The sequence below is a fragment of the Podarcis cretensis genome (assembly GCF_951804945.1).
Source record: "Podarcis cretensis genome assembly, chromosome: 10".
Lineage (NCBI taxonomy): Eukaryota > Metazoa > Chordata > Lepidosauria > Squamata > Lacertidae > Podarcis > Podarcis cretensis.
In genome coordinates, this window is record NC_137179.1 from 55,762,596 (window position 1) to 55,790,067 (window position 27,472).

Below are 27,472 nucleotides of genomic sequence, written 5' to 3' on the forward strand. Positions count from 1 at the left end.
CCCTGTATAGGGAAGGTTTTTTAAAAAATGTTTTATTATGTTTTTATGCTATGTTGGAAGCTGCTCAGTGTGGCTGCGGCAATTCAGTCAGATTGGCAGGGGTATAAATAAAATACCACTACTACTACTAATAATTGCATACCCCCCAACATTTCTCCAATGAAAATAGGGACATCCTAAGGTGGCGCTGTGGGTTAAAGCCTCAGTGCCTAGGGCTTGCCGATCGAAAGGTCGGCGGTTCGAATCGCTGCGGCGGGGTGCGCTCCCGCTGCTTGGTCCCAGCGCCTGCCAACCTAGCAGTTCGAAAGCACCTCCGGGTGCAAGTAGATAAATAGGGACCGCTTACCAGCGGGAAGGTAAACGGCGTTTCCGTGTGCGGCTCTGGCTCTGGCCAGAGCAGCGATGTCACGCTGGCCACGTGACCCGGAAGTGTCTCCGGACAGCGCTGGCCCCTGGCCTCTTAAGTGAGATGGGCGCACAACCCCAGAGTCTGTCATGACTGGCCCGTACGGGCAGGGGTACCTTTACCTTTACCTTTAAGGAAAAGTGGGACATTCTGGGATCAAATCGGAAACGGTCCTTTAATGCGTAATGTTTTACAGTGGTACCTTAGTTCCCGAATGGCTTAGTTGTTGAACAAATCGGCTCACAAACGCCGCAAATCTGTAAGTGTTCCGCTTTGTGAACATTTTTCAGAAGCCGAACGTCTGACGCAGTGTAGGAAGCTGCTACAACCAATCGGAAGCCATGCCTTGGTTTTCGAACGGTTTCATGAGTCAAGTGGACTCCCGGAATGGATTAAGTTTGAGAACCAAAGTACCACTGTCCAGTGGTACCTTGAGTTAAGAACTTAATTTGTTCTGGAGGTCCGTTCTTAACGTGAAGCACCACTTTAGCTAATGGGGCCTCCTGCTGCACGATTTCTGTTCTCATCCTGAAGCAAAGTTCTTAACCTGAGATACTATTTCTGGGTTAGTGGAGTCTGTAACCTGAAGCGTCTGTAACCTGAGGTACCACTGTATTATGTTTTTATATATGTTGGGAGCTGCCCAGAGAATAATAATAATAACAATAATAGAATTGTGTGTCTCTATTTTCATCTGAGAAATGTTGGAGGGTATGCAGCAACTCCTCCCTGTTTGGGGTTCCCAACACCGAGAAAGAAGCGCCGAAAGAGCAAAAAACCAAAGGAATAATGAAAAGCCCTGAAACTGCAAAAGGCTGACAACTTGGGGAGTTGTGTAGGAGGGGGAGTGAGGAATAGAAGCTACAGAGCCAGGAGGCTGGAGCGTAATCGAAGCCCTTTTACACCGTCCAACATTTCTCCAATGCAAATAGAGATGTCCAATTCATTCATTTATCATTATTGTCATAATTACTACTACTAGCCGCCCACCTAACTGGGCTTCCCCAGCCCCAGCTTCCAACATAGGTAAAAACATAATTAAACGTGTTGTACGGATTGTGAATATCCCCTCGGCGGGGCGGGGTGAGGGCGGCAGCCCCGTTCTTTCTCCGGAGCAGAAGCGGCCGTACCCCCCCCCGGCGAGGCCGCTCTGCGCATGCCTCCCTCCGCGCCCGCGCCTCCCCCTCCCTCCCCCGCCTCTCTCGGGGACGCGCCCGGAGCCCCGCCCTTCCTGCTGAGCGAAGGGCGGAGGCGGGTAGAGCTGGGCCTTTGCTGCTGCTGCTGCCGCCGCCGCTCTTCCTCCTCCTCCTCCTCCTCCTCTTGCCGCTGCTGCTGCTGCGGATTCGGGTGCCGCCGCCGCCGCCGCCTTTCCCTCTCCCTCTCCTTCCTCCTCCTCCTCCTTCTCGTGGCCGGACAGGGGAGAAAACGAAGATGGCGGACCTGGAAGACCAGCTCTCTGAGGAGGAGAAGGTGAGGCGGGTGTCGTCGCCCTGTTGGAGGGCGGGGGGGGGGGGAGCGGGGCTGCGTCGCGAGGGGCGGCGGTTGCTGCGCCTCAGCCTGAGGGGAGCTTCCTTCCTTCCTTCCTTCCTTCCTTCCTTCCTTTCCCCCGGCCCCGTGAAGAGGGCCGCTGGCCGGGCAGCGAGAGGAGGAAGGCGGCTCTCCACTTTCTCCTGCTGCTGTCCGAGGGCCCTTCCCGCCGCTCCTTGTACGGTGCGAGCGCTGAAAATAGGCTCCCGGCGCCGGGCTGGGGCTGCGGCAGCAGAAGCGAGGCAGGCGGGGCAGATTCGGTGTCTGCTGGGCGAGGCGAGACTCCCCTCGACTGCTTTCTGCTTTCTTCTTCCTCCTCCTCCTCCCGGCTTCCCCCCTCCCCCTTCTCTGAAGGCCCGAGCTGATGGGTGGAGGGGGCGGGAGAGCTAAGGGGTTTTGCCTCCTCTTCCTCCGCGGCCGGCCTTTCTTTCCCCCGTCGCCCGGCTCTTCCGGGTGCGAGTTGGGCAGGGCAGATCCCGCCAGTGGCGTAGCGTGGGGGGTGCGGGGGGGGGGCCGGCTGCACCGGGCGCAACATCTGGGGGTTAGGGTTAGGGGGCGCAAATCCACGGGTTAGGGGGCGCAAATTACTTGCCTTGCCCCGGGTGCTGACAACCCACGCTACGCCACTGGATCCCGCCACCACGTCCAGGGCTTTTGGAGTGGGGAGGAAGAGAAATAATCATAGGGTGTTTCTTCTTCTTCTTCTTCTTCTTCTTCTTCTTCTTCTTGTTCTTCATGGAATTGGAGAGTTGGAAGGGAACCTGAGGATCATCTAGTCCAGTGGTTCCCAACCTTTTTTTTTTTTTTTGCCTTGTTGTTTAGTCGTTTGGTCAAACACATGCTGGTAGCTTCAAGAACACTGTCCAACCATCTCGTCCTCCGTCGTCCCCTTCTTCTTCTGCCCTCCATCTTTCCCAACATCAGGGTCTTTTCCAGGGAATCTTCTCTTCTCATGAGTATTGGAGTCTCAGCTTCAGGATCTGTCCTTCCAGTGAGCACTCAGGGCTGATTTTAGGTTTGATCTTCTTGCAGTCCATGGGACTCTCAAGAGTCTCCTCCAGCACCATAATTCAAAAGCATCAATTCTTTGGCGATCAGCCTTCTTTATGGTCCAGCTCTCACTTCCATACATCATTACTGGGAAAACCATAGCTTTAACAATACGGACCCCACCTAAGCATCTCTAAAATCCTGATGCCCCTCCCCCCATGACATATAATTCTTATTATTCAAAAGGTGAACTATTCACGTGGAGGAAGCCTAAAAGGCTCGGTCTAGACAAGCTTCCAAATTGTGCCCCATGTTGGGAACCACAGATCTAGTCGCAGCACTTGGGGTAGGGGGTAGGGAGGAAGAAAAATAGTCATAGGGTGTTCCCCGCCCTGGAATTGTAGATTTGGAAGGGATCCTGAGGATCATCTAGTTGCAGCACTTGGGGTGGGAGGAAGAGAAATAATAGGAGCATCAGAGTAGATTGCACATGCAGGTTGCACGCTGTATTCAGTTGGAGCGATATTTTTTATTATAAACGTGGGTCTTCTGCCTGTTTTCTTCCATGTTCATGGGTAAATTCTGATGCATTTTATCTATAGTCCCTGAGAAGGATGGGTTATTTCTGATTCATTAATGCGTGATCAATTAATTTATTTTCAAGTGTGTGGCATAAGAGCTCTGCTTGAAGAAAGGGCACCGTCTGTCTCCCCTGTCTCACATTCTAGGGCCTAGTCCTGTTAAAACCGGTTTTGAGGAAGGGTTGGTTGGAGTGGTTTGTGCTTCTTTATCCCAAGCACTGAGTAGCTGAAGGATTTAAAGCATCTGATTCTTTCGTCGTTCATGGGTTTCATTCTTTCAGCCTTGCCCTACTTAAAGATGCTCTGTAGACTCTTAGATATGAGGGCTCAGTGTGACTTTGGGGAGGCGGAGTTCACATGTTACATAATACTAAACTAATGTTTGCCACCAAGCATACTTGTGGATCAATCTTTCTGGCAAGTGTACTTGTAGCATGTGCACATGTTTACAACAGGTGTCTGTCACTTGCTTCTACTGTACTTTTAGATTTCCGTTTGAAGTTGCACCTTAAAATGGAAGTTCCTCCACAGTACAGTGAACGCGCGGGTTGCGAACATGATCCGCGCGGGATGCATGTTTGCAACCCACAGGGTTCGCAATCGGCGCATGCGCGGGTTGCGATTCGGCACTTCTGCGCATGCGCAAAGTGCGATCTAGTGCTTCTGCGCATGCGCGACTACCAAAACCTGGAAGTAACCAGTTCCGGTACCTCCAGGTTTCAGCAGTCCACAACCCGAAAAAACGCAACCTGAAGCGGGCGCAACATGAGGTATGACTGTATCTGGAAAGGGTAATTGTGAGTGTACTTTGCAATTGTCATCTGTAAGAGGGGACTCCTTCATTTCTTTTAAAGGCATGATAATTACTATAAATGTCAATTCCTTATTATTGAATTCCATTGCCCTATAGTAGGGGTGTCCACCCAGTCAATCGCGATCTACCGGTCGATCGTGGGGTGTCCCTTGTTGATCTTGGTCGATCGTATGATCCTGATCAATCTTCAAAAACACACACACACACACACACACACAACTTTGGCTCATCCTCCCCTCAACAACTTTGGTCCAACCAATGGATAGATCACTGCCAGTTTGTTTATAGTGGGAGTAGATCGCAGTCTCTTGGAAGTTGGATGTCCCTGCTCTATAGTTTAAAAATGTGTACCTTTATTTTCAAGAGAAAGTGCCAGGCTGAGGAACAGCAACATATAAGTGGCTTGCTCACTTTCGTCTCTCCATTTGAGCTCATATTAACTGCAGTTGAAAATGCAAGAGATTTTAGAGCTATTGGATAGTGGTCTAAAAAACAGGACAATGATGCACTGTTTACATTGTCTTTAGGTATTACACTATCACTTTCCTATCATCAAGTTTTCAAGACAGAGCTAGCTACAGAAAAATGTGTAGGTGTTCATGAAAAGCTTTTTACAGCTTTGCATCTTAATACAAGAAAATTCTGGTGTGCAAGGAGAAATTTTTAAAAAAGAAACTAAAATAGCTTAAGTGACTCATTCTAGTTCCTGTGGGTAATTGTGTGCATACAGTTCAAATGAAATTTGTTGAGTCTTAAGTTCTGTTTTCAGGTCTTGTCATGACATGCAAGGAGGTCTTCTCCCTTCTCTAACATGGTCTTCAGTGGCAATCCTATGCCACCATATACTTCAGAGTTAGCCTTATTGAACTCAGATCTACTCAGTATAAGATTTGGCTGCGTAAGGTATTCTTTCATGTTGCCTTACATTTCTAATGATACAGTTGTGCTGTGTAGTTCTGTTTACATGCACCCCTGCCCTGAGTAAGGAGGCAATGCAATGCCTGCTTACAGAAATCACTTTCTTCCAGTAATTATTAGCTAGACACAACCTTCTTATTAGGTTGAATAGAATAAAATAAAAGGAAGTTGCCTCATAATTTCTTCCTTAATGTAATAGATTTATGTCATGTTAAAACTGTTACATCTTTAAGTGCCACAAGGTTGTTCTCGTTACAATGGTAATGCTTCTTACTCTCTTGTGTTCATTATCATGTTGATAGCCAGTGTAGCGCCTTTAAGACTTATTTAATACGATCCCTCCTTGGTGACTCAGTCAGGATTTTAGTGGCCACATTTTGCACTAGCTGTCATGTCTGGAGCACCTTAAAGGGTAGACCCTTGTAGAGTGCATTACAATAATATAACCAAAAGTCTGCCAGAGGGTGGATCACTGCCGGCAGGTCATTGCAGTCCATGAATGGCTATAGCTGGTGAACTAATTTATTGAAGGAAGGCACTGAAGTGACCTGAGCCTGCAGTGGAAATGCTGGAACCATGAATGCCCCCAAGCTATGTACCTGATCTTTAAAGGAGAGTGCACCCTGTCCAGAATAGGTAGTATTCCCTATTGCCAGGTACAATAACCATTGGCCCACAGCACCTCTAACCTGATTCAGCTTAATTTATTTAGCCCTCCAGCCCATCACTTACCCTAGACAACAGTCCAGCACTTGTACAGCCTCACCTGATTCTTAGAGCATGGATGTAGAGCTAGATGTCATTGTCATACCAATGGCAACTTCCCTCCTACAGCAGATTCATATATATGTTCAAAAGTGTGAGGGACCCCACATCAGAATTGCCAAAGGGTTGAGCAGAAGTCTCCCAGCTATCTCAAAATGGAAGGTAGGAGTGAATCACCACTGCACCATGCCTTCCACTCCCAAATCACTGAGTATCTTGAGGAGGATATCTCATTAATCGTATCAAAAGCCACCTGAGAGATGGAGAAGCAACAGGGTCACACTCCCTTAGTCTCTCCCAACACAGGTCATCAATTGGTGCCAAAAGTGTGTCTGAAGCTAAACTCAGATGATAATACAGTTCCTCAAAGCACATCTGAAGTTACATGGTAACCACCATCTCACGCATCTTGCCCCAAATGTACGTCACCAAGTAGAAAGTGCACCCCAGAACAACAGAATTATCTTTCATCTCTCTTGGCTCAATCTTGCTCTAGAAGATTGGACATTTGCTCTGTCATCACACGGTCCCTAGTGCCAACTAGTTTGCTTTGTTTTGTGTTTAGGGAAGTAGTACAAAAAAACATTAATGAACATGACCAGTTAGCGATTGCTTATTAACCTAAGATTCCAGTATATAAATAAGCATGATGAGGGAAGTATGTATAAATAGAAACAAAGAAAACCCACAATAAACCCTGTATGGGTATTTTCTGTAGCCTTTTTAGAATTCTGGTAGATAAATGCATATGAGACAGAAGCTGCAGCAAGTGAGAGCCTTGGCAATTGTTTCAGCAATATATCAAGAATACTTACATTTTCATTTGGAAACTGAATTATAAATTTCTCTGCTTGGCTGAAATGGAAATAAGATGCTGATTAAGAGAAGCAGTATTTGACTTCTCTCCAAATTAATAGAGATTTACATTGTACAGGATATTCTCTGAAAACTAGGCTATGATAGCACTCAAAAGCTATATTGCTTGCTCTGGAGAACCCACCTCCTGGTACAAGGCAGTTTTCATTTGAGATATTGCTTTATTATGACTTTTCCTTTTCCTAGATCTAGGTTAGTTCGCTTGTTCTTTTGCTTGCTACAACAAAATATTAGTTCAGAATTTAAAGTTCTGTGGCTGAGACAGAAGTACACTATTGAAGAGGATTTGTCTTATCAGTGTAAGAATGTTGACTTAGATTCTAGGATAAGTGAACAAAAGAAAATAGAAGGTTTCTTATACCTTTCTTTGGCCTACCTGCATCCCACTGAAAAGTCTCTTGGGCGGGGGCGGTCTTGAACAATGTGGAATGAATGGGGCTCCGGAATGTGAGGAAGTGGGGAGTTGACCAAAGCTGAACAGCATTTCACTCTCCTCCCCCTGTAGAGTCTCTTCTTTGGGAAGGGCAGTAGATCAGCAGTAGAGCATCTGCTTTGCATTCAGAAAATCCCAGGTTCAGCTTCCAGTATCTCAAGTGACGGGTGAGAGAGACCCCCAGTCCGAAACACTGGAGAGCCACTGTCACCTATTGAGCTAGGTGAACTAGTGCTCTGACTTGGTATAAGGCAGCTTCCTCTGTTTGTATGCCACATGGTTCTGGAAAGCCACTCCCATCACTCTCTGGGAGAGGCTGTTCGGGAGGATAAAGGCAGCTACAGAGGCAAGGAGAGTGGAGACTTTTCTTCTGTGAACTTTTCTTCCATTCATTTACCTTAGAATACCATAAGCTGTCTTCGCTGTACGCTTCTTTAAAAGGGGAAATGCAGATGCATTGAGCAATAGTTAAGGGTGTGCTTGATGGAAAGAATTTGAGGAACTTCCTGTTTTTTCCGAATTTGGGGCACCACTTTGATTGTATACTAAATTTTCCTGCCTCATCAGATTTCACTGGCTTGGTTCAGGCATAACCAAGATTTGTTTGGGAGGATCCGGAGCAAATCTGTATACCTTCTCTCCACTTTCACGTTTGGCTAAATGAATAACTTCCTGGTTTTCAGAAACGATAGCTGTGATTACATCTGAACTGGAAGATCACATCTTGTTTACACCCTGTAAACCAGGATTAAATTGTGGACGGCTTGTTTGTTTATTTGAGGGAATCAAAATAGTGCCCCTATAAATACTTTTCACGAAAGGGTTATTCACGCAGGCACTTTGATTACCGTCTCAGAGTTCCATGCATTGGGACTACCATGTAGAGGCTGTGCAAAATCCTTCTTGGAAGTCCAGTGGTACCTTGGGTTACAAACATTTCGGGTTACAAACTCTGTTAAGCTGGAAGTAGTACCTCGGGTTGAGAACTTTGCCCCAGGATGAGAACGGAAATTGTGCGCCGGCGGCAGCAGGAGGCCCCACTAGCAAAAACCTCAGGTTAAGAACGGTTTGGGATTAAGAATGGACCTCAAGAATGAATTAAGTTTGTAACCCGAGGTACCACTGTATTTCTGTTCTTGAACACTTTTACACCTTACATTTTAGAGTGCTCCTGAGTGAATCCAGTGCCAGCCACTTCAGAGCTTCCGAATGGATAGGATAACTACCAAAAGCAGCACATTTGGTGCCAAATTTAAATAGCGCTAAAGGGAAACCATGCTTATAAATCAGCAGGAGTGCACTCTAAGGCTTCTGATTGTTTATTTGTAGTCGTAGCCTTAGGCGTCCCCCACTTGACGTCTTATGATGTCCCGCACCTGATGTCAGGCAATCAACAAGTGGGCATTATGGAAGGAAAATGATTATGCAGGCCAGATTGGGAGGCCTGGTGAGCCTAGTTAGGTCTGTGGGCTGGATGTTCTCTGCTTGGGACTTCTCGCCTTCATGAGTTGTGCACCCTGTTGTAGGAAACTTGACAGTGGCCAAAATCAAGGTGAAACATGCATACTGTGTTTTTACATGGCATGTTGCCAGTGCTATAGACTTAAAGATTCCTACACTTTGCCGATACCATATTGAGGAACCTTTGCATATCTTTCCATCAACATATCCACTCAAGGGATATGTAGGGAAGGATTGGTCATGATGGGCAAATTGCCTTCCAGGAAATCTCATTTCCCATAAATGATCTTACTGAGGAATCCTGGGGTTTCTAGGAAATGGATATAGTTTGAAAAACACTGTGCTTATTCAAAGACTGCAACAATTACATTTTCACAAGGTCTGTTCCAGGATTCCCAGGAATTTATAAGTGTCTGTCATAAAGCATTCTTCCTTTGGAAACACCATTACACATTTTCTTGCAAGCACTGCTATTTGATCCTTTTCAGAATCCATTTCCAGATTGCTGACTGGAGCAAACTATTTGGTTACTAGGACAGGTAAAATTTCAAGTCTTCTGTGTTACGGTTTAAAGTATTATCTGAATAAATGGAACATGGCAAGCATGGCAGGGGGAGGAGAAGTGCTATAGAAAGGGGGCTGATAGAGATAAATGGTTAACTATATTGCTAGTTCTGCATTCAGGTAGGTAGTCGTGTTGGTCTGACGCAGTCGAAATATATAAAAAAATAGTCCAGTAGCGCCTTAGAGACCAAATAAGTTTGTTCTTTGTATAAGCTTTCAGATGCATGCACACTTCTTCAGATATGAAGAAGATTTATATTGCTGGTGTATTTGCTATGTAAGGTTGTCATATTTAATGTGAGAAGGTCCGTATGCTTTTAGGAAGGGAGAATTTCTACCACTGTAGCACTCCAGAGCTATACTTGCTGAAATTCTGTGGAACTACAGCAAATGTAACTTACCTGTCCCATGCTGAATCTGACAATTGTATGAGCTTGGAAGATATATAGGGTACCTTAACATGTAAAATGTAAAATTTGAGTATAGTTTATTGTATCATTGACCCTCCAGTTCTTGACCATTGCTTTTTATTTTGTTGACGTATTTAATAATATCTTCCATCACAGATCTCAGGTCATGGTTCGGTAAAATTAAATTTAAAACAACAATACAATAAGGAAACTGAGCATCTGAAACAATTGCTATATTACACTGCAAATTGGATTTTTATTTAAGTATGAGCTGACAATTAATGACCCACAAATACGCAAGAAAATAACCATGTTTTAACTTGTCACCAAAACATAAAAATAGTTGGCACCACCAGTGATATATCAGAGGGGAGGACAAGTCAGGGTACCACCATGGGGAAAGCCCTTTCCTGCATCCTCACAAAATGAGTGACTCCTGGAAGTGGGACACAACTAAGAGCCTCCTATGTCAATCTGTTGGTGTAATTTATAATGGTGGGAGGCTGATGTTTACCGTATTTTTCGCTCTATAAGACGCACAAGACAACAAGTAAAAAAATATGCTGAATCTCAGAAGCCAGAACAGCAAGAGGGATCGCTGCACAGTGGAAGCAGCAATCCCTCTTGCTGTTCTGGCTTCTGTGATAGCTGCACAGCCTGCATTCGCCCCATAAGACGCACACACATTTCCCCTACTTTTTAGGAGGGAAAAAGTGAGTCTTATAGAGCAAAAAATACGGTAATTCTGTGTTGGGTGTGCACATCTTTTCCCAGCAGAGGAACAGCAGAATTTAACCCCAAGCAGGGTTAAATTCTGCTCAGTTTGTTTGTGTGCGCCTGTTCCCATTTTTTGAAGGCATCTGCTGTGCGAAGGACTTCTCCTTTGCACAGCCAGTGCTTGCAACATGCAGCCCCCCGCCAGCTGGTGAGAAGGTGAGAAAGAAGCACTTCCTGGCCCTATGCTTAGTCCTTCTTAAAGCGCCATGGATAGGGCTGGCAGTGCCACTTGCACTGTGGTTCCCAGGCTGGCTGGCATTTGGGAACACCGCACAAGGGATTTTGCCAGGTGTGTGGGACAACCCACATACCAATCATGTGATGTCATAACAGGGTGGCTGACCTCCAGACCAAAAAGTCTTAAAATCTGGGAAGGACAGTATAGTGAGATGTGCATCTTCCTATATCTTGGTCTGAAGTGTTTAAGAGCTTTGCAAGTCATTACTAACAGCTTGGTCTCAGACCGGAAGTGTTGTGGCAGCGGTACAAAACAGGTGTCTCATAGCTCTGACAAAAATGATTTTTTCAAACAGTACCTTTTTGCGATTATGAAAGGAGGCTTTAAGATCCGTTTTATTGGGGGGGGAAACTTTAATTCTGAAAGGCTACATTTAGAAAAGATTTCCAAACAAGGTGGCACAAACTAGGAGGATTACATTTTACTTTGTGTGACTTTTGGGATTTTATTGTTACATGCAGTTCATGACCAAATTCAGGGTTTCTTAGATACCGAAGGCTGCAGTTCTTAGTATAGCCATATATAATGTAAGACATGGACAAAAGATGCAGCATTTCAAATGTTTTGTAGCCAATCAGCTCAAGGTTGAACTTTTTATTTTGATGTAATCTGGCTGTTCTCCCGAGTAGTTTGAGGAGGCAGCATATGACCAACCCGCTTTTCTTTCTGATATGGCATGAGTTGCTCAAGACAACTCAGTGAGCTTCAAAGCTGACTGTAAATTGTAAACCACCCACAAGTCAAATATTGTGTTTACTGCACTGCGTTGACTCTGGTGGCCTAGCTAGGTGTCATGAACTATATGTTAGCATGCATTTCATGTTCAGTTGTAAAGCAGGGGATGGTTAGAATGCAGAGTGTAATGCAAAGAATCAGAAAGCAAGAAGAGGATGCAACTTTTCTCCTAGCAGAGCCTTCTTCTGGCTGTGATCCTGGCCAGAGGAATAGCAGGCCAGGGGCAGTGGGCTGGGGTACGTGGAAGTTCTACAGTTTGCATTATCCCTCATCCCATGTCCCAGTTTATATCTGGCCAACCCCTGTGCTTGAAATTGTTCTATTTTGTTTATATCTTCCTGAGATCTTTTCTTGCTATCTTTTGATAGCCATGTATTTTGTTGATTCTTATCTAAACTACTGCTTAGTTTGACTCCAAGAACTCAGAATGGTGCTGATGTGCACATTGTCATTGCCTTATATAGGCATGTACATGTCAGGTTTTTTTTGCCTTAAACCAAATCAATTTCCGTTGTGGTCATAGTCAGGAAGGCTAGTGGTAAGAAGAGCATTTCAGTTTATGTCATCTCACATATGCCTTGAAAACACAGCCACCCACCCTACATGCCTGCTTTTAATATTCAAGAGGAGGTAGAATAGTATGTTTGCGACAAAGTCCATATATCATTCTTGAAGAAACAACACTGGACTGACTTTTGGGTTTTTAGAAATGCCACCCCATTATCTTAACTATTTCTTTTTAAATGCAAAGTAATTACCATATATGAAAGAGCTGTTTGAACATACTTGTTTTTAACGTTTTCTTAATTAAAGCCTTTTTATCATACATGTTAACATGTCTTCTCAAAAGTTTATTTCTTTTAAATGAGAGGGACTTGTTCCCAAGTAATGCTGAGGATTGCAGCCTTGGTTGTATAAAGCTGAAATCAGTTGGGATTTTGACCTGTATAAACCCAAATGAGTAACATCTTGTAATATCAATATACTATTATGCACTTGATGCATTTTTTGCTCTTGTCTTCTGAGGAGCTTTATAAAGCTCAGTAGTTAAGACATTCAGTATGGAAGAGATGACTTAGGAGTGGTAGCTGTGCAGGAAACCATCAGTTGAAGCAGCAAAAAGTCACGGCTATAGACCTGCCCAGGCTAACTCGTCCCTTAAGCCAGAGTTGGCCAAGATTGTGTCAGGAGGAGGTGGGGGGCCACTAGGTGGCGCATCGGAAGATGGCTGACAATAACATCTCTCCGACCCACACGAGGTAATTTGGAGGCTATGATGGGGGTAATTAGCCTCCTTAACCCCCCCAGGATTATGGGGGGGACGGCCCTTGCCTGCTGTGCCCTATACCACCCCCGAATTTGTGGGGGTGGGGGCACTAGGCACAAAGCCCTCCTGTGGGATTTTCGGCACTCCTCGACGCCGTCCCCGATTCGCGCCGCTGGTTGCAATGATCTTTAAAAGAAATAATTTGGACATGATTAATTGCACATACATCAAGGAAAAAGGGGAGTAAATACTGCTGACAGAAGAGATCTCTGATAACAAGACAACAATAAAATACGAGAAGAACGTCAAGATACGGTAATGACTGAGGGGGGAGGGGGGAAAAACCTGCCTCTACCTTTTTATGTGATTTAACAAGAATCCCCCTCCCCTAATGAGTCAGAAATTAAGGACTTAAGCTGTGGATTTAAGGCTGTGTGGAGATAAACTTTCGATCCAAAGCAATGTTTCAAGATGAAGCTGGAAAGCTAAGAGTTTTGGAGTGACGCAGTCAGGAAAAAATGCCGTTCGCCATTTTGTGAGGCATTGTGGGAGCTCTTGGGTCTGGGAGGAGAAAGAGAGAAATAGAGTTGTTTACATATCATGAATCAACTCCTCGGTGGGACTTAAGAGCGACAAATGCCAAAATTTACGATGGATAAAGTGATGTTATCTACGAAGGAGATATATGGAAACCATCTGGACTTAGTGGAGGAACGGGAAATCCACACAGGATTATTACACTTGCTATCGGCTTAAGGAGACTAACAGAAGAGATCGTAAAGGAAAAAGAGAAATTATACTAACAAGATATGATGTGGCAACACCAAGATAAGACTGGATAGAATTATGAACTTTGTTTGGACTGATTTGGACATTAACACAGTAATAAGAAGATGATCTGAATTCCCCTTTGGATCTTGAAGTATGGGTTCCCCCAACAAAATTTAAAAATTTGGCTTTGTAATTCGGAATTTATATGATGTGATTTAATTTGATGTGATTGGCCAGTTAATAAAAATTATTTAAAAAAAAAAAAAAAAGATTGTGTCAGGAGACAGAGCTTCTCTATGTCTCAGCAGAATGCCAGTCTGCCTTGGAAGATGCCGTAGAGAGATTTTTGAAATATTAAGCTGTGTACAAATACTTTTAAATAAATAAGTTGATGATGCTTCTGGCAATTATTTAGGACATGCTTTTTAAACACAAATGTAACCTTGTTTTGCTGAGACTTCACAGAACTACATTGTATTTCCTATTCCAGAAGATAGTCCTCCAGCTATGCCTCAGGGATTTTCATGCTCAGTGAAGTTCAGATTGTTACATTTTCTATTACAATTCTGTCTTTAATAGTACCTTTGAGAATGTTTTGTGCTGGTTATTTTGTGTTGGAAATTTATGGGTCTGGTTTGACCGTAACAGGCAATAGAAGTATTTCTTCAATTCACAGAGCATATTGCGCCACCTATTTTATGCTTCCTCTTCTAAATTAACTTAGCCAAACATCTCTCTTTAACACAATGCTTTGCATTCTAAGGTGGTATTAGGATGTAATTTGGAGCTCAGTTTTTTTCCAGTTAAACTTTTTAAGTTATTAAAGAATTAAATAGATTTCTCCCATTTAAAACTATCCGATGATTACTGTATGATACACTTCTTGTTTCCATTTTAGGTGCGCATAGCAGCGAAATTTATCATCCATGCTCCACCGGGGGAATTCAATGAAGTCTTTAACGGTGAGTTTTCATGCTACTTTCTAGCTCTATGTTGATGGTTTCAGTTACCCTTTATGGGGGATTTTAAAAACAAACTTTTGAAAAAAACAACTCAAGATGACACTTAGGAACTTCACATTGCTTGCTCCCATGTTTCCTTTTCTGTGTCTATTAATATAATTTCAAGACTGTTAGAAGAGTGTTCCACTTCCTGTTTTAAAACTTATCGGCACTTGTTGCCTAACTTTTGCCAGGTGATCCCCCTGGCAAAAAGTAGCTCTAACATCACTTGCTACTGCTAGAAATATTTGCCAATTTATTTCTTCTGTGAATGGCATTGCAGAGTTATAGCCAGTTTGGGGAAAATTCCAGGAGCATTAAATGCCTACAAATTTAATGCTAGGACCCAGGAAGTTGCTATTTTCCATCTCTTAACATGGCCGGTACCCTTTATGCTTTATGACTGGCGTACGTGGTGTCTTGCAATAGATTACTTCCTCTCGTGGAAAACATGTATTTTCCGATTAGCATTTTCACCATGTACTAATGCTCAGTATTTTTCAGATGTTCGATTGCTGCTTAATAATGATAATCTTCTCAGGGAAGGAGCAGCTCAGTAAGTATCACCACCATTTATTGCTTCTTTCAATGTGTTAATGCTGAACGGATGCATTTATGGGCAGCTTTTAATAGGTTGTGCGAGGATGGGATAGAACAGTCCCACCCCCACCCCCACCCCCACCCCGCTTTTTCATTTGTTCCTTGCTGATTGGTGCTTGCTCTGAAAGATTCAAAACAGCCTTCTCCCAGAAGGCATATCTACTCAATATGACTTTTGGGGGGAGTGCCAGTGATTCCAGCCCCTAGGCCAGCAGCAGCAGGACTTAAAAGGGCAGTGTAATCACTGCTGCATCCATAACCCTGCGGTTCACACTGACAGGAGTAGATAAGGGTGAAGAGGCAGGAAAAGTATGTGATTAGATTTTATTCTGCATATAATGTGTGAATGGTGTTAAAGATCACTGGGAATCCAAAGGTTTGTGCACATTATGAGATTTCTGCAGCAATAATCAACCTATATCTATTAACCAAATAAAATTAACTTTGTCAAATCTTAGCACAAACTGGATTTATTTTAATAAAATTCATAGTTTTATTATACAGGAACACATGCTCTGAGCCCCTTAACACAATTTGAAAATTTATTAAGCACAATGGGTGGAGGAGGCAGAAAGGATTAGTTTCTAAATTGTACTCTATATTGCTTGATGTTTCTTAATGTTGCAAAAAAATATTTTTACTTGAAGCTTCCTATCTTTGTCTTTTTCAGTGCATTTGCACAGTACAACTTGGACCAGTTTACTCCAGTAAAACTAGAAGGCTATGATGAGCAGGTATCACTGTGGTTGAATTTAAGTTTGGTGTAATGGTGGGTGGGCATGCTCAGTGCTTATTGGGCTGTGTTGGGGTTGGACTCTTTAGTATATATATACATACACACACAGAGAGAGAATATGTATAGTTCACTTTATAGCCCCAAGAGGCTCTCAGAGTAGCTTATGAACGATTCTCAAAATAAAATCACACTCAAACCTAATGCTAGAACAGAAGTTACATGGTGTCTATATGAAATGAGTTCTTCGTTGGTGTCATTCCATGCAGTAGCTCCCACCCAAATCCTTTGAGGCAAGGGAGTGAGGTTGAGCAGCTCAATCTTGCTTTTTACTACTACTACTACTACTACATATCTTGAGTTTCCCTCTAGCCAACTAATGCCTCCCTTTTTTAAAAAATATATTTTTTATTAAAGATTTCTTAGTTTACAAAAATACTTGCACGGTCTCTTTTTTTAAGTTGTGTTTTCTACAGATCAGTTTCATTTGTTTTGAGGCATGAGTGTTACTAATACCTCCCTTTTGTGTGTGTGGTGCTGTATAACTCATGGTGCTGCCAATGCTCATGAGGAGACACACTTACCTCTGAACTTCAGAGATAGAGCGAATGATTAAATATATTAGTTTACTCTTTCTCAGTGCACTGTTGTAATGACAATCCCACAACTTTATCTTGGTTTTTAAAAGAACAATGTGTCTTTCTTTTCTAAAAGTACCACTTTATAAAATGAAATGTAGAATTTTTGAAGAACTGTATTGAACTATTCTGGTTTCTCAAAGAAACTAGAGTTCCCAAACTAGAATTTGAAAACCAGTGCAATGTATAGAGCTGCTGTGCCATATCTTTAATTAAAAAGTACAGTGCTACAATATTTTTTCTAGTGTTCCTTTCTTTTATTTGGTGTTACCTGTGTTTTGTATAATCTTACAATTACCTTTAAACTCTTTGTGCAGGTTTTAATAACAGAACACGGTGACTTGGGCAACGGAAAATTTTTGGACCCGAAAAACAAGATCTCTTTTAAATTTGATCATTTAAGGAAGGAGGCTACTGATCCAAAGCCTCATGAAGTTGAAAATGCAATTGAGTCATGGAGAAACTCCATAGAAACAGCAATGAGAGCCTATGTGAAAGAACACTATCCAAGTGGTGTTTGCACAGTAAGTGTCGCAGGATCTAGAAATTGCTTGGGTGGGTTAAAACCATTATTTTGTCTGTTGGCTTGAATTTAGATATATGGGCAGTATACAAACATAATAAATGAATGAATTTAGACCGTGGCATAACTGTCTTACATTTGTGTTACAAGGTGTATGGAAAAACAATTGATGGGCATCAAACAATTATTGCATGCATAGAAAGCCATCAGTTTCAAGCAAAAAACTTTTGGTAAGTATCATATCGGTCATCTGTAAATTGGTTTCTTTTCTATTTTATTTTGCTCACCCCACTGAAAGTTATATTGGACTTTCGTTTTCAGCATATTCAGTGTTTAGAACCTATATTCATGGCACTAAAGCTATAGCAAGGGTTTGTAAACTCTGGTCTGCAGACAACCAACCAGTAGTCTACAAGCTTCATTCAGGTGGTCCACAGTATGCCTGCAAATATACAATCAGAAGTCATACAGCATTGAGCAAAAGTCATATAGCATTGCAATTGCTATAACAGGTAGAGAAACTATTAAGTAGTTCACCACCAAGACCCTTGGCAATTTTCAAGTGATCTACGAGGGAAAAAATGTTTTGGGAATTACGGAGCTATAGTATTCAGATTTCCACTTTTGAGCACAATTACGCTCTGTAAAAATGAAAATGGGAATGTATTTGGAAAAATATTTTAGACAAACAGTGGGTTTGTGAAAAATGTCATAAGATATGTTTCCAAAATACACAGGTATGGGAAAATATAAGTATTGCAAATTTGCAGTACTTATTTACTTAGATAGGAATCCATTTCCAAAATGTATTTTCAACATGTTGGTTGGTTTTATGGATTTCATCTCATGTGCATGGAAATTGTGTTGCAACTGTCTGCATATTGTTTACAAACTAAGTTTTTCAGTTTACACAATTTGCTTTCAATATCCCATCAATGCATCCTTTTTCATAATAGTTTTTAAATCTAAAGGACGTTAAACTCAATATTTTGATTCCCCACCATGTTTGCTTACCTAAAGTTTTATTTCATTTAAGGAATGGTCGTTGGCGGTCGGAATGGAAGTTTACAATCACTCCTTCAACCACTCAGGTGGCTGGTATCTTGAAAATTCAGGTAGGCTTTCTCTAATTTATGGTGTCTGATTGATAAATTCCACGTAACTCCCAGAACACTTTCTTTTTTAAGGTTTACATTCTTCATCAATGGTATTCAACACAGCTTACAAATGTGTAACATAAATCAAAGAAATGATTACACAATAGCAAATCAAAATTATTAGTGGCTTCCTGGGATGGATTAACTAAGAGAAATTATCAAATACTAAAGCATATTGTGTCAGAGCTATACAGTAAAACACAGCAAAAGCAGCAATAGATGCATTAGGAAACCACTAAGTGCTGTCCAGAACTAAAAATAAACAAACCCAGCTTACACTCAGTCAACCAAATTTCCTTGGTGTCAGCCAAACTTTCTAGGGATGGATTTCTATAAATAGGGTACAACCATGGAAAATGTCCTCTTTGGTAGTCGTCCAATCACTGCCAAAGACTAGAGTGCCCATAGAGAACATATAAGAGTAGTGACTAAGTTGCGATGCTCCAGGTATTTGTGGGCTCTTGATCATTGGCCATGCTGGCTGGGGCGGATGTTTTTTGAAATATGAACAGCACCTGGAAGACCTGAAGTCAGATACATCTGGCCTACCGTGATAATGTCAGTAACCAGGCAAATTTATTTGGAAGAAGTTGTATTCTAATCCCAGTCTATTAAGGACTTTATGGTTGAAAACCAGTACTTTGAGTTCTGCTGAAACAAATTGTTACATAGCCATTATATTGATGATTTATCAGTGAAACAGTACAGTGGTACCTCACATTACTGATGCGTCAGGTTACAGACTCCGCTAACCCATAAATAATACCTCGGGTTAAGAACTTTGCTTCAGGATGAGAACAGAAATTGCGCGGCGGCAGCGGGAGACCCCATTAGCTAAAGTGGTACCTCAGGTTAAGAACAGTTTCAGGTTAAGAATGGACCTCCAGAATGAATTAAGTTCTTAACCCGAGGTACCACTGTAATTAGAGGCCTACACCTTGAAGTTCTAAGCATTTATTCCGCTATACAGTTGGCTAATCTACTTCTAAATCAATTATTGATACTATTTTTTTTTAAGTATCTAAAGAAAGAAAGGCAAAATCAGTAATTGTGGATATCAGGTTTTTCAACAAAATCTTCCCTTTACACTCCCTCTCCGTACATTCTCAAAATACGTATTCTGGAGTTTCAAAACCCTCTTCTCCTTACTTCCCTCATCCCCCCTCCCCCAAAAGAAACGGGAAAAACTAGAAGTGAAACAAAAGGAGCAAACATCTAAATCTGCAGTCCATATTATTCAAATAAAACATGCACTCTATTCTGTGCAGAAACTAATGGGAAAAGAGACAAATGTAAACACCTCAGTCTACTAAAGGTTGTGTTGCTTTGTTGAGAGAAGGTTTTGTCAGTGGAATGGGAAAGGGAACCCATTTAGAGCTTAGGGGACCTTACAGAGCAGACTTAGGAGATGCATGAGGGACTGCAGGGGAGGGGTAAATACTGAAAGGGCTTCCCTATTCTGCTGATAGAAGAAGCCTTCCATTAGCAGAATGACAATGTTGGGTAGAACCATAAGTGCTAATTCTTACGCAACTGTGTTTTGAATGGGGTGTAATATTGCTCACTCTTCCTAATACGCAGTGCCGTTATCCCTATGCGGTAATCTTTATCCTGTTTAATTTTGTACGTAGGTTCATTATTATGAAGATGGAAATGTTCAGCTAGTGAGTCATAAAGACATACAGGATTCTCTAACAGTGACTGTGAGTATCTTTCCTTTGTAGGAAACATTTTTAATTAGTCACATAAGGTTGAATCCAGAGTTAAATGTATATGTGACAAGCCTAGTTTTCCCTGAAAATTTGCTCCCGGGGGCTCTGCTTGATAGGATACATAGTGGTGCAGGTTGAAGGGAGGGGTTCTCAAAAAAACAGGTGACGGCACTTTCTATGTGTGGGAGTTATTCTCGTGGAAGGTGCCTGCACCTGGTTTTCAAGGATTCCCCTCAGACCCCAACGCCATAATACAACTGGTTTTGAAAGCCCCATTTCTTAAAATGGGGGGGGGGGACGACCAGATTGCCACGAAGAATGGGGTGCTCTGTTCGAGAAACGAAATACAATGCTCACTTCAGTATGCGGAACTAGATACATTGGTGCTTTTTGGTTCGTACCTGCACGATCTATGGTATTCATGCTTGGGAAATGAAATGGCTTTTCAGATGGCTTCATTTTGATGCAAAACTAGGCCAAGTAACAAGACTTTAGTTTGTTAAGAATGCTGTGAATTGAAGACACAAATCAAATCCATTTGATTTGGAAACATGGTGATTAGAGGAGCAACGTTAGTGGAATTTACAGCTTCTAGAGCAGGCTTCCTCAACCTCGGCCCTCCAGATGTTTTGAGACTACAATTCCCATCATCCCTGACCACTGGTCCTGCTAGCTAGGGATCATGGGAGCTGTAGGCCAAAAACATCTGGAGGGCCGAGGTTGAGGAAGCCTGTTCTAGAGCCTTAGTACTGAGTTTAAGTCATAGCTGCTTCAGGAGCCTTGCTGGAAAACTGAGCAAATCTCTCAAACAGAATGAGAGCTGTGCTAAAGTACCATGGTCAGCTGTGACACTTGTGTCAATACTCTTTCTGTGTCTTTACTATTTTCCAGCTAGTGCATGGTCCTATGTTGCTGCAAAGTACATAATCAGGCTCTTGTTTGGCAGATCAAAGAGTAGAATTTCAATACACAATCTGCCTAAACCCAGCTCTAGCCTTCTATGTTAAACGTATGCATTCTAATGCGTAATGCAGAAGGGGCAGTTGACTCCTTGTTTGTGAGCTCAAAAATGGAGCTTTAATGACTGTTGGATCCCTGAAACCTCAGTATGAGAGTTGACAACCTGCATAGAGCTGTCCTCTAAGTGACAACAAGCTGGGGAACAGAAACCGTAGTTGACTTGAGCTTCCCTTCCCTTCTCTGACTTGTCTGAAAAAGATTCTTGACTCGCTTCCAGAAGGGAAGTTTAAAAACTGCAGAAAGTCCCACAAGGTCCACTTCTGACTAGATGAGAAAGCATAGGAATTAGTACTGAGCTTGTAAGTCACCAGTAAAAAAAAGTCATGACAAGCACCCTCACAGATGACACTTGTGTTTTGCAGATAATACTGACAGGTTACAGGCTTGTTGCAAAGCTCACAGAGAATGTGTAAGCCTTTGAATAGTGGGGTGAAACCTCTGCAATTGTTTATATTCATTACAATGTCTGAAATTACTGTCTTCAGGAGATGATTGTTTCGGTGCAATATTTAAAAATTTCCCCTTTACCCTAGAATGAAGCCCAAACAGCAAAGGAATTTGTAAAGATCGTAGAGGCTGCAGAAAATGAATACCAGGTATGTAATAAGTCTGCAACATACAATGTAGTTATTTTCCTGAATCTTTTTGACAGTGTTCTCACTACAATATGTTCAGGAGTAGCCAGAAAATGGGTGGATATATTCAGAATCTGAAATCCTTAGTGGCAGAGAAAGGGCAAAAGCTTTGCTGGGTATGTACCTTTATATACCCGCTTAATAAACGGATATACACCCTCTTTCCGAGGATTTCAGAATGTGAGTTCAAATACATGACACTCAAAAGGCCACTTCAGGTCATGGGCATTACTATGGGGCCTTACTACTTTTTAAAGCCTAACTATGGGTAAGGTGTTGCTGTTTTTAAATAAATATCTGTGGTTGTAGAAAATGCTTGTCTTAAATCAGACCTCTGAACTGAAAACATGGTATAGTCTGCAACGAATTTCAAATTTTACTTTTTGGGCATACCGATTTAGAATACAGCTAGTTTTGTTGATGGGAAATGAACCTGTTCACCCCAGACATTGTGTTTCCTTTTCCTGGAATGGATCGAGGAGTTGCTTGGTTCTGTTCTCTTCCCCCTCCTTCTTTTCTATGTGATGAAACCAATTCAGTTTAACGCAGCAAGGGCATGTGCAATTAATTCATAAAAGTCAGTAAACAGGTGTGCATTTTTCAGGAGAAAATGCTCCCCTCTCTGTATTTTCTTTTGTGTCTTTCATAGTTGAAGGATGTCAAAAGTAAGATTTCTAGCTAACTATGTTATCCATATCTAATTACACCATCTGACGCACATTTGTTTTTGATCTCGACGTCGAAATAAGTTCCTTCAGATGTGGGCTGGTTTAGTTTTTGCAGGTTCTTGTTATATCTGTTTTCACATCAAACTGTATTTCTATAATCTACATGTTCTACCTTTTCCATGAACAGACTGCTATCAGCGAAAATTATCAAACTATGTCGGACACTACTTTCAAGGCCTTACGACGACAACTGCCAGTTACTCGCACAAAGATTGACTGGAACAAGATCCTTAGCTACAAGATTGGGAAAGAAATGCAGAATGCCTAAAATGAAGGTTGCAAAGCTGGATCCTTTCAGTGTCCTTGTATACAAAATTAAAGTGATTGCAAAGGTATTCGGAATTGTTAAAGTCACCCAGTCAGCATGGGCATTTGCCGTTGAAAATCACTGTACGTAGTTTGGTTAGAACACAGGCTTAGCTAATTGACCATTTTACTTTGTCCTTTTGTTTCTCCTTTAAAAGGTTACAAAAAAATCAGTGTAGCTGAAAATGTTGAGAGCTTCTGATATATTTAGACTTTTTTTATAATGATGACATGCCTATAGTTTTCAGTTCAATTAAAAACAATTTGAGAAATGTTTTTTGCATCCGGTGATCACTTGTTGCTTCGCTTTCGTGCAAAAGGGCAGCTTCTAGAACACAGTTCCCTAGAACAAGTTGTTACTGGACATCGCCAGTTTCACATTCGACATGGATTTTAGCCATGTGTATTGTTGTAGGAATAATTATCCCTCCACTGTATGAAAGCCTGCAGAAAGCATTCTATATCCAAACCTTTTCAGTTACTTAGCTAGCTAGGTGTTAAGTTTTTTTGTTTTGTTTTTTTAAGAAAAAGGCCAAGGTCTAATGCTGTTTTTAAGGTGTTGAAATTAAACATTAGTGCTTATTTTGGAAATGCATTTAGTGCTCTATTCCTGACAGCTGTTCAAATGAGATCGGATTCCATCAGTCCTCAAGTTAATTTTACCATGCAGCCACAATTGTATTATAACAACGCATATTGTAATATATATATAATCCTGTACTCGTTACTGTGTCTGCCAGTTTTTTTCTCTTGGATTGAACTGTACTAAAATTCAATGTGACATTAAAAAATGCAAATTTTCTATTTACTTATGATTATTATTTCAAAACAAAAATGAGCTAAAGAGGAAGGGGCAGAAGATGAAAATAAATCAATCCTCAAATTTGGGGGAGGGGGCCTGTTGAAACAACAGTCTTCTGGCAATGATGAAAAATCATCAAGGTAGGATCCAGATGGATCTTCTGGGAATCCACCGCCCAATCTGGTGCCTTCCAGATGTTTTGTGATGTATCTGTCATCAGCCCTGGCTGGGGTTGATGAGATTTGTAGCCCAGCAACATTTATGATTTTCTCAACTTGCTATTTATCTGTGCACTTTTTATCCTCTGCTTCCTTAAAAGCACCTCAGTGTGAGAAATGGTTAGGACCATTTTTTATTTTGCTTTCTTTGACATGTACATTTTGGTCAGATACAGGGCATAATTTGGAAATGCCTTGGGAATTCCCAAAAGCTGGAGGGAGTGGAAAGGAGGAGTGAAGGAAAGCTGAAATGAGGTGCAAAGGTATTCTGGAGCAAGTATGGCTGATTATCCCTCTTGGTCATCCACCTTCGGCATTATTTCCATATATAAATAATGCCCATGACTAAAATGTGCAGCAAGATTTATGCACCAATGGGAGATTCAGCCTTCTCAATTTCTAAAACCTGTTTAGAAAGTGTAGCATAGGATATGGTGTGGAAAAATTCCACCAGGTGTGTGTTTGAGCCCTTGGTTGAGCTCATGTAACGTAGTTCCAAGTTACCAGTGTCTAGGAGTATGAACTTTTCAATCCACTCCTAATCCTTTATTGCTGCAGGATAAGTTAATATTGAACGCATATGTTCCCAGGACAAGAGAATATAAGAGGCATGAGAATCTGTGTCTACATTTCCTCTCATCGTAGGTGACGTAAAACAAAGAAAACATTCCAATTTACAGATACTCTTAATACTGCATGGATGAATAACCTGCTGCTAGGTAATTAAAATTTTAGCAGAAGTGTTTCACAGAATCAGCAGCAACACATCCCTACATAGCATTACAGATTATGAGTTGTTAAGTGTTAGCACACTACAGGAAAACAGTGATCAGTAGTGAGTATGCCAGGTAGATTTTGTGCAATTTTTGAGAAGGGGTGAACACTTGTTTCTTTCTCATGCTTATTGTAGGGAGTAGGTTACCTAAACAGAAAGATAATAGAAGAGGAAATACTTATCCCAGTTGAGGTGAAGCAACCAATAACCACTAAGCTCATGTATGAGTTACTTCTGCTTTAGAACCTGTTTCTGGATTGACTCAGAATCTTTAGAATTCTTGGAGAAGTTCATTCAGTTGTCCAGAAGCTTTGTTCAAACAAGAGGCAGTTACATCCTTCAGGGGTTTTTTGCATGAATCCCTTTTGTCCAGGTCATGTTCACATTGCACTGAAGGTCCATCTGGCTAAGTTAGGAAACAGAAGGCAGGATATTGCATTAGTGATATTTTCTTGGGCTCTTCCTCGTCCCCTGACCTTTTTCTGCCATGCAAATTCCTGCATAGGAAGCCTACACACTATGGCTTTTATTTCCAGTCCATGTAGTTAATGTACAAGAGGAAGAAGAAGAAAAAGATGAGCTCTGGTTCGGTTTCAGAATGTGTTACTGCTGGGCACAACCTATTATGAGAATCTCTCTCGCACTCACAGTGTAACAGCTCACACACTGCTGCTCCTAAAATGTTTTCGTCAGGTTTCCTTATATAAAGTAAGTTGCTTTGTAGATAATGTGGCAAAATAAAACAAAACCTTGGGACTCCCTGGTCCTGAATGGGGCAACTGTGCCCCTGAAGGACCAGGTGCACAGCCTGGGAGTAATTTTGGACTCAGCTGTCCATGGAGGCGCAGGTCAATTTTGTGTCTAGGGCAGCTGTCTACCAGCTCCATCTGGTATGCAGGCTGAGACCCTACCTGCCTGTGGACTGTCTTGCTAGAGTGCTGCATGCTCTGGTAATCACCCACTTGGAGTACTGCAATGTGCTCTACATGGGGCTACCTTTGAAAGTGACTTGGAAACTAGAATCCAGAGTGCGGCAGCTAGATTGGTGTCTGGGAGTGGCCGCCGAGACCATATAACACCTGAAAGACCTGAAAGACCTACATTGGCTCCCAGTATGTTTCCGAGCATAATTCAAAGTGTTGGTGCTGTCCTTTAAAGTCCTAAACAGCCTTGGCCCAGTATACCTGAAGGAGCGTCTCCACCCCCATCCTTCAGCCTGGACACTGAGGTCCAGCTCCGAGGGCCTTCTGGCAGTTCCCTCACTGCGAGAATGAGGTTACGGAACCAGGCAGAGGGCCTTCTCAGTGGTGGCACCCACCCTGTGGAAAGCCCTCCCATCAGATGTCCCAAACCTGGATCTTTCCATCCAGGGGATTCTCCTTTCTATATTTTATTTTTTTCCTTGTCAACGACATAAAATTCTTAGTGCTCTGTTCTGATAATCAACTTCTTGTATAGCTTATCTTAAAATGGAGGGTGCAAGTTTGTGTATATTGGACCAAAAGTAAAGCCCGCAAAGCAAACACAAAGTACAGCTTTTTAGATATAATTTATTCTTTATTGATTTTGGAAAGGATAGCTATAACCTGAACACCAATAGATTTAAGAGTGTTTCTATTTTGGAATAGAAAATGGAACAGGAGATGTCAAGATTCAATCTGGTAATAAATTTATAAGGATTTCATTCATTCATTTCAAAACTGAGCTTATCTGTTACAAAGCTGAGTACTTGGCATGTTCACCGATCAATGTTATTCAGAGCGCTCTGAGTGTTGTATTTACACTAGAAGGGAGGATTATAAATGTTCAGTAAATAAACAAATGGAAAACTCTTCCCATTTCACTTGCTGACTTGTGCCATCTCAGCCCCAGTACATACCTTTCTGCTCCCAATCTTGTGTTGCTCTTTCTCTCCTTATCTGTGAACCCCAGCCCCTCTGCAGCCTAACACCATTAGTGTATGTCATTTTCTCTAAAACAAATAAAACCATATAGGGGAAACAGAGAGTTGTACAGCTAGGAAGCCACTGCCTCCATAAATTTCCTCCAATTTGCAATGAAAGAAGACTGGGGCTGAAAGACAAATGCAAAGTGCATGTTTATAGTCTAAGCAGTAGTGTCCAAACTTTGTTCAAAGAGGGCCAGATTTGATGAAGTGAAGGGCCGACTAAAGTTAACCTTTTTTTTAAGATTGAAATTGTTGAGCTTTTTTTATGATTTTACCTCAAAGTTGTTGTTGAGCTTTTTTAGGGGTGAAGTAGTTGAGGTTTTTTTTTTGGATTTTACCCTACCCCAGGAAATAAACTGCCACAGGGGCCAGATTAAACGGGCTTTGGACATGCCTGGTCTAAGTTATATGTGAATACACTATGTTACTGATTGTTTTACTGGTACATCATGATGGAATGTAGACCAGGTGCCTTGTAATTTCTATGGGTTTTGGCCCATTAGCACACTTATCAGCATCTTAACACTTCTTTGAAATTCCTTTCTTCGACTCTGAATTTCATTATTATAATTTTTTCCAAAGGAAATTATATGAACCATCTTTGGGATGGTAAAGCTGCAAAGTTTACCTTCGCCGAGGCCCTAAAACAGCTTTCTTGCAAAGCAGTGACCATCTTTGCTGTGGGAAGAAACAAAGGCGCTATGCACGAGTTGCAATATTTGCCCTTCCCATTTAAAACAATGGGGAATGGGAAAGCAAATAACAGAAATGGAAAGGACAAGCAACCTGTGATTTCCTTGAATTTTTGTATGCATTAAAATGAGCAGAACAAACCAGAGGGAACTGTTTCTGAGGGAAATACATCTGCCATTACTATTTTATCTCTGCCATAGAAGTCATTAACTCTCAAAAAGGCAGTGACCTTAGCCTTATCTGAAGGAGTGTGCATGCACACGAAAGCTTATACCCAGAACAAACTTAGATGGTTTCTAAGGTGTTACTGAACAATTTTTTAATTATTACTTTTTTGACTGCGTCAGACCAACACGGCTGCCTACCTGAATCTTAGCCTCAACAGTTCCTCTCCTGACTTTATGTTACTTACTGAGATCTATTTTACACGTTACATAGCAGCAATTTGTG

General features: G+C 41.9%; 1 protein-coding gene across 1 annotated transcript; it reads left to right on the plus strand.

Moving 5' to 3' along the window:
• Positions 1-1,628: 1,628 nt before the first annotated feature.
• Positions 1,629-23,394, plus strand: CAPZA2 (capping actin protein of muscle Z-line subunit alpha 2). The gene is made up of 10 exons (XM_079994389.1): positions 1,629-1,876; positions 14,432-14,495; positions 15,039-15,090; positions 15,805-15,868; positions 16,823-17,029; positions 17,179-17,258; positions 18,065-18,143; positions 19,817-19,888; positions 21,451-21,513; positions 22,408-23,394. Exons 1-10 carry the CDS (start codon positions 1,838-1,840, stop codon positions 22,546-22,548), a joined length of 861 nt encoding a protein of 286 aa, XP_079850515.1. The 5' UTR covers positions 1,629-1,837; the 3' UTR covers positions 22,549-23,394.
• The last annotated feature ends 4,078 nt before the right edge of the window (positions 23,395-27,472 follow it).

Excerpts from the sequence above, each read along its gene's own strand:
- CAPZA2 (XM_079994389.1), top strand. The coding sequence starts at position 1,838 with ATGGCGGACCTGGAAGACCAGCTCTCTGAGGAGGAGAAG. Across the intron at positions 1,877-14,431 it reads AGCTCTCTGAGGAGGAGAAG|GTGCGCATAGCAGCGAAATT; the intron begins GTGAGGCGGGTG and ends TTTCCATTTTAG. Across the intron at positions 18,144-19,816 it reads CTGGTATCTTGAAAATTCAG|GTTCATTATTATGAAGATGG; the intron begins GTAGGCTTTCTC and ends TTTTGTACGTAG.